The sequence below is a fragment of the Cynoglossus semilaevis genome, chromosome 17, assembly GCF_000523025.1.
Source record: "Cynoglossus semilaevis isolate Cse_v1.0 chromosome 17, Cse_v1.0, whole genome shotgun sequence".
NCBI lineage: Eukaryota > Metazoa > Chordata > Actinopteri > Pleuronectiformes > Cynoglossidae > Cynoglossus > Cynoglossus semilaevis.
The window spans coordinates 14876043-14887663 of record NC_024323.1 but is presented as its reverse complement, the minus strand read 5'-3'; the positions used below and the strand labels follow the sequence as shown (position 1 = coordinate 14887663).

At 44.9% G+C, this 11621-nt stretch overlaps 1 protein-coding gene across 3 annotated transcripts; it reads right to left on the bottom strand.

The window, feature by feature from the left end:
• Positions 1-6: 6 nt before the first annotated feature.
• On the bottom strand, positions 7-11565 carry carm1 (coactivator-associated arginine methyltransferase 1). Of its 3 annotated transcripts, none has more exons than XM_008330585.3 (16): positions 11218-11565; positions 6802-6927; positions 5171-5277; positions 4904-5008; positions 3920-4030; positions 3664-3841; positions 3488-3578; positions 2887-2968; positions 2545-2630; positions 2315-2404; positions 2096-2233; positions 1826-1915; positions 1573-1706; positions 520-597; positions 349-417; positions 7-218 (listed from the first exon to the last, which is right to left on the bottom strand). In XM_008330585.3, the coding sequence occupies exons 1-16, from the start codon at positions 11357-11359 to the stop codon at positions 79-81; spliced, it is 1767 nt and encodes a 588-aa protein (XP_008328807.1). In that variant the 5' UTR covers positions 11360-11565; the 3' UTR covers positions 7-78. The 3 variants fall into 3 exon arrangements, with proteins under 3 accessions (XP_008328807.1, XP_008328808.1, XP_008328809.1); XM_008330586.3 differs by having other exon boundaries at positions 1594-1706; positions 11218-11564; XM_008330587.3 differs by having other exon boundaries at positions 77-218; positions 313-417.
• Positions 11566-11621: the final 56 nt, after the last annotated feature.

The window sequence follows — 11621 nt, the reverse complement described above, 5'->3', positions numbered from 1 at the left end:
GTGTGTGTGTGTGTGTGTTTTGGGGGGGGGTCTTTTCTCATGCTGGGGTTCGGGGACTCCGATGTTGTCGTCCTCGTCTTAACTGCCGTAATGCATGGTGTTGCTCGGGATGACCATCGGTGACGCCATGGAGATTGCGGCGCCCCCCATGGTGAACTGGTTGGTGACAGGGTAGTAGGTACCACTGCTGCTGGGACCCGACTGGCCCGTGGTGGCTCCTGCAGGTCAGGACACAGAGTGACGGGTCAGCGCTCTGAGTCCAGTCAAAATCCAATGTCAAATCTTATGAAACTGAGGTGGATTAACACAGACCAGGTTAATGGATCGTTTGTGCTGAAGTGGACGTACCCTGCACGATCCCTGTGCTCATGATGGAGCCCATCCTGGAGTGGGTGTGGTTTACAATTCCTGTGTTTACTGTGAGGAGAGAAAAGTCAGTGACACAGAAGAAGAAGAAGAAGAACAAGAAGAAAAACACAGGGGTCAGAGGTCAGAGGTCAGGGAGCGTGTGGCTCTTACCTAAGGGGATGAGGTTGTTGTGAGACACTGAGGGGCCGCTGCCAATGACTGTGCTGAGGTCATAAGCTGCAGGCATCCCTGAGGAGGGCAGAAACAACGGGGGGTTACAAACAACTACCCCACGGGGTAAATAAAAGTAGGAAATCAGGTTATCAAATACAGATACAAGTAGTATACATTTATTACTGCTTTTATATTGAAGTATTTGAGCTATATTTATTATATTTACTATATTTATTTATATATAGGTTTTTTACATTTTTTCAATTTCTCCAACATCCCAAGATAACTAAAGACACATGTATCCAGATTACTGCTGTATATTTCATCCACGTGTGACTCTGTCCTGGTTATTTTTAACCAACAAGTATTTACTGACTGAAATCTTTAGGCGTTCTTTGTCTGTTTTTGTGTGTGTGTGTGATCCTCCCAGACCAGTCGAACTGGCCTGAAGAACAAGAACAAGAACAACAACAGGTGAGGTGTGTTGGTGTGTTGGTGTGGAGACGTGGAGGGACGTCATGTGACTCCTCCTCACAGCCTGGACATAAATGTGATGAAGTGTCTGTGATCACTGCTCTCCATCAGAGGGTGTTCTTTTCTACGGCCATACCTGGAGTTTTTCTACATTTACTTTAATGTTTATGTTTTTTTGAACTGAGCTCCGAGAGTCGTCCAGGAGTCGAGTCCTGACCAAGGTCTAAGACCAAGATCCTGTTAGATCTAACCACAAAACCCCACCAGGAACCGTGACTTCAGCGCTGCTCTGAGTAGGAGTTTGAATTTGATTGGGTGTCGGCGTCACATGGACGACCACATGGTCCAGAAGCAGCGGTTCTGTTGTTTAATTTTGTCTGTTGACAGCCGATGACCTTTAACCTTGTTGCCCTCACTCAGTCGTTTGTTTGGGACACGTGGGAACTCCAGGTCCAGGTCATAAAGTGCTATTTTTGAAAAGCCACTGTATCGTTGGAACGGTTCCTGACAGAGAACACACCCTGTCACCCCAGACTGATCCGTTTCTCTCCCCGTGTATCACCTCTGCCAACATACTGAGGTCATGTGTGTGGTCACCTGACACAGCCATCCCCTGACTCATGCTGTAGGCTGACCCTGTGTTCCACATGTTCTCAGATGGGGAAGTGTAGTGTGAGCCGGGGGGAGGGTTGGGGGTGGTGCCCGTGTACCTGCAACAGCAAATGCACAAACGCCAGGGAGTTAGAGGCACAGAGCAACAAAGGACACAGGTGTGAATGGTTCTACAGAAGCTCCGGCCTCGTGTCCTGAGGTCCTGAGACCAACTCACCTGAAAAAGGGGTTCTTCAAGTCCAGGAGGTTGCTGGACTTTGATCCTGTCTGGTCCACCTGGGCAACAATACTGATGTCGTAGCTCTGTCTGTGAGAGAGAAAACCAGCGTTAGACTGAAGTGGTGTCGACCAGGGTTTCACAGGAAGTGGTTCGTCAGGCAGTGGGACATTTAGAGACTGAACCTGTTTTTGTTCCTCCTACATTTGAGACGCCAGAACAAAACTTTTTTTTTTTTTTTTGAATGTATTTCAGAGCAGAGTTCTCTACCTCCTGTTAGCTATCAGCAGTGCTGTGCCAGACAGCGTGTCTCCAGCCTTGGTGAAGAGAGGAGACTGAAGCAGACAGCGCACCTGGTACCAGTGGGTCAGAGGCTCAGTGGGAGCTGTGGACAGCCACACCGTCATCCTGCACGACGAGGAGGAGGAGGAGGAAATGAGGGAACCGCTCAAAACATTTCTTTATAATGACAAATAAAGTCTGACTTACACTGATCCCATGAACGCCACATCAAACCAGAACGCCAGTCCGTGGACCAGGCCAGAGTGCATCATGTGGAACTTAAAGGGAATCTCTATCCTGTGGGTCACATGACAAAAGAGAGAGGGAGAAAAAGTCAGCACTGGTTGTTCTGATGAAATTACTGGAGAAAAACAAAGTCAGCACACACCACCACTGGTTGTTCTGATGAAATTATACACACACACACACACACCGACCTGTAAAGATCATCCTCTTTGGCCTCCAAGAAGTTGACTGTGTGTTTGACAGATTTGGCCATCAGGATACGGATGTCAAAGGTGTCCTGTCAGGGACAAAAAAATAAAATAAAAAGGTTCATCAATCAGCACAGTGCATGTTGAAGCTGATTCAAACAAAGTTGATTCAGTTGAAAACCACTGGTAATTACAGCACATTAAATCATCATCGTTCTACAGAAGCTGTGACATCACAAGAAGAATTACTGACACACCGTCCTGGGGATCAAACCCACAGACATTTGTCATGAACGCCAACATGTGGATGCTCGCCCGACCGCGGGCGTGTCATGAGTAACTCACCACGATTGGCTGACGAAAGTACTCGTCCACAGCTGCCCCCCGCAGGGCTGACAGGTCCACACCGTGGAACGAGGGCTGATACCTGAGGGTGAGCAGATCAAAGGTTCAGAAAAGTGATTTGTTTTCAGCAGAATCTCAGAGACAGAGACTGTGGCTGCAGGCAGTGAAGTTTCTCTCAAGACTTTTTTTTTTTTAATGTTGTAAATCAGCACAATTCTCAGGATCGTCTCCAGAGGCACCAGGAAAAAAAAACAAACATCTGAAGCCGAGGACAAGATTTCTGACAGACTTGATTACCCATGATTCCTAGCCCTGGACGTCTGGACAAAAATCTGTTCATGAACACGACAGACGTGACCTGTCAATCAAGCATTTTTGGAATTTTCCAGTTGAATCTGGACACACACACGTGTGAGTTTAGCCTTTAAACAGACGTTTGTGTAGTGTGTCCACAGATTTAACAATGTTTGTTCAGTTTTAAGATCAGTGAAGATAAAACTCAAGAACAGATGGAAAACTTCAGGATTTCCACTATTTAAAAAAAACAAGAGACGTTGATATTAACAGATCAGCTGATTGGATGTTTCCTCCTCCTCCTCACCAGAAGTTGGCCTTGGTGAATTGCTCCATGTAGAGCTGCTCGTCTGTGAAGGGGGCCAGGTGGACGTCACCGATGGTGGGAAACATCTTCCCTGTGAGACGGACACAGACCCACGGATCAGTCAACGACTGACTCTTATTTTTCCCTCCACTCTTGTGAGTTGAACATTTTCTCACCGTTGGGTTTGAGGAACTTCTTGGCGTGCAGGTAGCTCTCCAGCATGCGCTCGTTAAACAGCATGTAGCCCATTGGCTCTGAGATGATGATGTCCACCTGCTCCGGCAGCGTCACCTCCTCCACCTTCCCGGGGATGACCACCACGCGCTCGCCTAAACGGTTACTGTTGACCAGCACCTGTGAGGTAGAGCAGAGACTCACTGAGGTCTGCGGTCACTTCAAACCAACCAGATCTGTGTGAACCGGCGTGCTGACCTCAGCGTGCTGGGCCATGGTGCTGGCCTCCACAGCGTACACCTTCCTGGCTCCCGCTTGAGCTGCGAAAAAAGAGAGGATCCCGGAGCCACAGCCGACATCCAGGACGACCTGAGGACAGACGAGGAGACGTCACGTCACTGTTGGTGACGACCACGGACAAGACGACGCTAAAGATGACGTAAAGGGCTGCTCTGAGTTTCACTAGCCACCAACCAAAAATATAAGAGCTGCGTGTTGGTGACCTGGTGATTTTTTTTTAACCATTGTAACTGTAGTGTCAACTAAAGACTTGTTGCTGCTGTTCCACCTGAACATCAGACACTAACACTGGAACAGAGGGATCTACGTTTGGAATCACTAGAGAAAATGAAAAAGAAAATGAAGTGTTGTTCAGTGGATCCAAATTATGTCTCAAACCCCTTAAAAATATGTATTTCCCAATAACAAAAATGAGTAAAACACTAATTAGTACTGGGTACTGTTTGAAAGCACTGTCGTTACGGTGAAATGCTGAAATAACAACAAAGTTTTAGGCAGGTAACTACCATGTATTTAAACCATGTATTAGGTTGTTTTTATTTAAAATGAATATTATTCCATATACTACATGTATATATATATATAAATAATGTTTTTAAATGTAAATGTTATACTGTTGTATTGAGGTTGGACATGAACCTCAGTCCAGTGAGTGAGATGAGAGTTTCACATGTTAATGCCTTCGTGGACGGCTCTGGGAAAAAGGGTGGAATCTGTTAACAGCACAGAGAGGAATTTGGCCAAAAGATGACATAAGTGAGTTCTGCAGAACCGATGAATCATATCAACATTCAGTCTGCGGAACAGAACTGTGTGAGCGTCCAAAAAAAAAAAGAAAAGAAAAATCATTTTTAGTTGGAGGATAAAACTCCACGACTCAACATATGCATCGGCGTCAGACGTGACGTTGAACTGGTGCATTAGTATTCACAGGTGAATCACCTTGTCCTTGAAGTCAGAGTGGTTTTGGAGAATAGCCCGTTGGTAGGTCCCTGTCCGAACATAGTCCTGCATCATGTTCTGTTGCTGGGAGAGGTAGCCATAAAACTGAGGACGGAGGGAAAAAAACGGAAAAAGAAGTCGGTCAGAAACGACAGACAGAAGAATGTTCACTCTGCTGTGTTCATCTGGTTCATCTGGATCTTCAGACACCGTGACCTCCGTGACTGGAGCTACACAAGAGTGTGTGTGAGTGTGTGTTCCTCTCACCTGGAAGTACTGTACAGCTGATGACTCTTCTGTTCTGTCACTAAAGACTGAGCGCTCGCCAAGGTGACCGCGACAGTTCTTCAGGATATTATAAAAGGACTGAAAGTCTGTGAAGGAGCAGAAGGAGAAAATGAATAAAGCACTACAGCTGAAGAACACGAACACTTTAGATACTACAGTAGTTAGGGGTGAAAAATAAATATGGATACACTGAAATACTGCCATAACCTCAGTCATCAGTTATTGATTTTTTTTCTCTCCAATTCCCAGTCCAATATTCCTGGTGTTGGTTCATGTTCTTTTTCTTTTCTTTCTTCTCTAGTGATTCCAAATGTAGATCCCTCTGTTCCAGAGTTAGGAACTGATGTTCAGATGGAACAGAGTCTGAGACTAGGATCACACTGGGACTACAACTGGATTATAATAGTGTGTCGTGACTTTAACGTCGCAACATATCGTATCTTTGCCCCTTGTATCGTGACGTGTATCGTATCGGCAGATTCTCACCAACACACAGATCTACTGGACCGACACTGAGGTAACAAAGAGCAGCTTTTTAGAGTTGGAAATGAATCAATAACTGTGATCAGGGCCGGTATCAACATCCAAGGACACGGACGCAGCATCTCCAGATAAGAGCTCAGCTATAAAGTGATCATGTGACCTGAGTCTGAAAATAACCACAGTATTGGTTTCATTACAGTCTATGAAAGGAAATACCTCCACACACACAGTATAGATTTATTTATATATTCAGCTCTAATATAAATGTCTAACTATTTATAAAATGACATTGTTTTATGAGGAGTTGTTAGATTAGTGTGTTTTTCTGTACGTAACATGATCACATGACAACAAAAAAAGGTTGAATCCTTGTTGCTGCTCAGCAACGATGTCACAAACTGATTCACACGTGTACGTGTGTGTGTGTGTGTGTGTGTTTGCTGCTCAAGCGTGAAAGTGAGACGTTCTTGTTCTGCAGCGACCACAGAAAAAACATCTAGGCCACATTTCAAAGGCAGGTGTAAACAGACCTGACACCGTCCACGTGTCATCAGAACCCCCACCGGACCCCCCCCCAACATTAACACCAGGGCATCCGTGGAGAGTTTAGGGGGGCAGAGGTGAGCGTGATTAAACCTGATCTACGCTGCTGGTAGTTGAACCAGGAGTGTGTGGAAACACGAGCTCACTGCTTACATAACAAACCTTGGCTCGCTGGCCCAGTGAGGGGTCGTTACCACACATCACGAAAGACGGTTCCTGGAGCAGACAGCTGAGTCAACTCCTAAATAATCATCAGTCATCTTTCATTTGATCAGTTCATGCTTGTCATTTTATGTCGGAATCAAAGCACGCGCACAGATCCTGTCGTTGTTAGGTACGTAATTTGGTACGTTTTCAAAAAAGCTTGCGGCTACGTAGTACCAGTGGAAAGGTAGGGGGCGGTGTTGTGCACAATAGTTCACTCATAAAAGGAACATCGGGACGAAAACAGATCAACAGAACATCAGAGGAACTCTCAGTCCAGGCTCAGATTCCAGAGCACGGCGTTGTGTGTGTGTGTGTGTGTGTGTGTGTGTGTACTTGGAGAGGCAGCCGTTTTGTTTTGATGTGTGTGTGGTGTTTACCTCCAGGTGAGGAGAACTGCAGCAGGACACTGTTGCAGCCCAACGTGATGATAAACGACTGCTTCCCTACGCGGCTGCACTCTGTCTCCCTGGAAACTGAACACTTGAAAACACTGGCATCGTCTCCTGAAAAGTAGTGGATGGAGGGATGGAGGGAGGGGAGGGAGAGAGAGAGAGTCAATCAGTCAGGACAGTGTTAGGACACACACATTGCATCGTCCACTGTGATGTGATGAGGCCAACAACATCGTATCGTTACCACGGTATCAGGACACGTATCACATCACCAGATTCTTGCCAATATACAGCCCTAGTTCAGTCATCAAACCCCGCCCACTGCTGACAGTTGGACAGTGACATAATCTCACGTGGACTGTAGGATTCTTCTACAGCTGAGTGAACGCTGTCCAACTGTCACATGATGACGGTCACAACAATAAGGGTCGCGTTTCAAACTGTTGATCACGGATTATTACACAGACGTGTGAGAAATAAAATATTAAAAAAAATATTTGTTATTGGTTATCATTCACGGATTATTACAGACGTGTGAGAAATAAAATATAAAAAAATATTTGTTATTGGTTATCATTGATAAACTGTTGATAATAAGTCCATTTCACAACTAATGCTTTTCATAGAAGTGTGTGTGTGTGTGTGTGCATTTTTTATATTTTGTTTCCTGTGGTTTTAATTTGACAGACTTACAGCTTGGTGCAGCTCACAGTGAAGACTCAGATATGGGCCATGTTGGCCCGCAGTCACAATGTTGTCCTCGTTTTTCAAAACAAAAATAAATCTCTCAGAGTCTGCCACAAAACACACTTCAGGAAATGAAGAAAACGGAACTGAACAAAAATCAAAAAGTCAAAAGAGTTGAAGAGTCGTATTCTGACTGAGAGTTCAGGAGTGAAGTCTCGAACAGCTGGGAGGAACTGGTGGTGAAGACTGAAACTGAAACTTCCACCGAGTTATAGAAATATAAGGCATGTAAATCCCTAGAAAATCGTTCCTTATTTTTAAAAACTTCAAACACAGACATGTCTGAAAACACGCAGCCAAAAAGACACCAAGGATTTTACAGACATGTCTGAAAACACTCTGGGAATTCATCACGCAGCCAAAAAGACACCAAGGATTTAAGTTAAATCACTCGTCAATTATGAAAATCTACTTAAAGATTCAAGGCTTTTGTTATCGTTTTGTTGCGATGACGCCGCAGTTCTTTAATTTTCACACATCGTCACTGCACCAGAACATTCCATTTCAGTCTCCTCTGTGACTCCTGTGAATCAGTGACTGAAATGTGCCGACGACTCGGTGTCTGTGCTGTCACTTCTGCTGCTGACGACTCAGCCCCGCTGCTGCTGCTGCTGCTGCTGCTGCTCCGTCCACTACATGGACGTAGAGTTTGGACACCGTGCAGACAGGAGACGTAAACACGCCTGCTGCTCGACAACAGAGGGAAAAAAACAGCTGCAGACTTGTTAGAAGCCTCAGCTTGTGAGAGCCACTGTCACTGATGGAAACTAAGGTTTTCATCATCATAGCCTCATGGACGAGCAAGTTTGAAATCGGAGCAAAAGGGAAGCTTTTATTACATTTAACCAGGTGTCAAAGGTCATCCCCTAGATGGAAAAAAATGTATATTTGTGGTAATAATTAAAACAAATTAGAGGGAATTTCTAACCAGCAACATTCACTTAAATGATTCAGGAAATTATAGGCTCTTTTTTAAAATTGTTTAATAAGATAAACATTTCCAAACTATTAGTCCAATGTCAAAAATAATTGCTCGCTAACTGAGCCAGAGATTAATTTCAAACTAGTTGACAACTATTATAGGTAAATGCTGAGCACATTTTTCTTTTTAAATCCAATAACAAACCATTAAAAAGTGACATCACATTAAGATGTGTAACGAACTGAGATGAATGAACTTCAGTGACAGCAGTGAAATGAACGGCTCGGTGCAGAGGTGTTACGTTTCAGTGATTAATAACGAAACATCGAGTGTTGCCTACAGATGAATCACAATTCTATTTCAGGATTTTTTTTTTTAAAAAAGAGAGAACAACAACTCTGTCAGGAATTTTAAGTTTTTCTTCAGCATTTCTGACGCACGTGTTGTGTCTGTGAACAGGATGCAGGTCCTGAAGACCAACACGACGATTCATCTGCTCTGAATTTCACACGTTACAACATCATCTCATCTGCACTCGCACTGAAGCCAAACTGTTGTGAAAACAGGTCCGAGGTGGTCATGGGTTCACGAACAAGTCAGAAATGTCATTCATTTGAACTGTTAATTCAGTCAAACGTCACAGATATGAACTTCCAAAAGGGAATTCAGCACCGGTTTTTAAAAACGGTGCGTTTTATGCGTATTAAAAAATGCAAATCTGACAGAACAGCAGTCAAATTTGACTCCTCACAGGGAAATTTAAAACACGTCCTACATTTGGTTTCCTTCCTGCCGTCAAGTCAAAGAATGTTGTTTTGTACCATCACTGCCAGGCTGTGAAGCAAATGCCAAAGAAATAAAGAGACCATGTGGAAGCTGCGGCCTGAGCCAACCGTCCTCAGGTACGTCTCTGTGGGGAAATGCTTTTCCACTTTCTTTTTCCAAATGAGCTCACTGTTTGTTATGTAACACCTGCCAGATTGACTTATTTTGCTTTGGTAGGAAAAAAAAAGCAACAACACAAGACTACATCACTCATTACATAAAATAGAACCAGCAGGCTGTGATCAGGCGGATGAAGGAAGCAGACTTGTCTCTGGAAGGTCGCGGGTTCAAATCCGTCCCCACACACTGCTCTTTTGCGTTTTTTTACACACAACTTTTTATTGTTGTCGTTTTCACATCCATGAGCACACGACAAAAAATTTTTGGAAATAAATATTAACGATTTAAGAGACATTAATGGACAGATCCTCATTTTGATTGAACGTCTGATTTCAAGTTGTTGTGATGGGATAATAAGCTTGGATGTATTAATGGTCAGATCCTTATTTTGATCGAATGTTGTGATGGGATAATAAGCTTGGATGTAGAAAAAACTGTTAGTGATGAAGAGGAGCAACAAGAGGAGGAAGACGTAGACCATGCACAGAGAACTATGGAAGATTACACCACATAAAGTGGAAGAATGAAAAAGATGGGGGTTTTTTCTACCGGCTCCACAAACTTCTACAACTATTGATAAATCAACACTCTGGTGGTTTAAAAAAAATCTTCAAACTTTCCTCATCCATGACTGTATGCATTGCTGCATCTGGGTGCCCATATAAAGCCTGCTTGGTTTTTGTGGTAATAGACTTTTGTGGTATTTCCAGGACTTAAATTCCCACTGGAGGAAATGAAACCTCCTGTTCTCGACCTTTTTGCAAACGCACAGCAGTATTACTAGATGTACAACTCCACAAAGCTCTGAGGGGGAATGAATTATGTAAGACGGTGAAATGTGCGCTTTTGTGTAACCGGAGCATCGCAGCGGTGGAGGCCAGTGGAGGAGCGGCGGCGGCTGCTTTTCAGCGGGACATCCCACTGAGAAACAAAAAGCCGTGGAGGAGCGGGGCGGCTCGGACCCTGCGTCCGCACAGGAGGAGGGGACAGGACGGCCGAGGAGCGTCTATTGTTCCGATGAGAACAAAGATGAATGCATAAGTAATGAGGGCCCGCTCTCCACAAACCAAACAAAAAAAAACATGGGAACTCGCCACGAGCACCCCGCCATAAAAGTTAAAACTTTTAAAGTTTTGGGTTTACCCGCTCTAAAATGAACGGAGTGAAGGCTACACAAAGCCCGCAGCCCCGGTGGAAGAGTCCGGGGAACAGAGCTCACATCCCCGGTGAGTGATGCCCCTCTGCTCCCGGCTCCAAATTAACACTCCACATGGACTCATTCACAAGCTCAACGTTGTTAAACGTTGAGACCCGACTCATTTAGGGTGAATTAGAAGCACATATTTAGGATTATGTGAGACAAAGAGTCGTAAATTTAAATGCTCAAGGGCAATAAAGATGAAGATGCGGGGCGGCTGTGATGCCGGTTAGCGCATCCCCGCAGGAGCCAGGCTCGTGGCATTGTTTAACTAGCATTTAAGTATACATTACTTAGCAGCTGAGCTCCATTCATATGACTGTGCTGTTGACGCGGCGCCGCGCTCAGATCTTAATTTAAGGGCGTTTTAACTTCTGTGGGAAGCGAGGGTAAAATTGAATAGATTTTAAACAAAAAAGAGACACACTGAGGAGTTTCGCGGCTCCCTCGTGACAAACAGGGGGAGGCGACGTGGTCTCAGGATGGATTCGCTCGATGGCGGCTAGTGCTACATTAGCTCTGCGTAGCATTAGCACGGGCAGTTAAAGAGAGGCCGAGCGGCAACGGCAGAAAGAAAAGGTCAACTCACCATTGGAGAGATTGATGAGGGCTGCGTCTTGTGTGCTTTTGATTTCTAGCCGCAGTGGCTGCTGCTCCGAGTGTCGCTGTATGTCTCCATTCGCGTCTCCGATAGAGAGGAGCCGCACGCCGGGGAACACCGAGACCGCCATCTTCGATCTGGAAGTCGAGACAGGTCGCTGGCGCTCACATCCAACCGCGCACTGCTCTCTGCTGGAGGCAGAGTGGGCACCCGCCACACGGAGAGGCGCCAACAGCGACACTCTATGGATCAAAGCGGGTATTGACGCTACACGGAAGAATACGTCATACCTTGGCTGTGTGAGCGATTTAGTGCGTTTATAGGACACGTTTGACGAAACCGACTTCACTGAAATAATATTATTATTATTATTATTATCAACATCATTATTA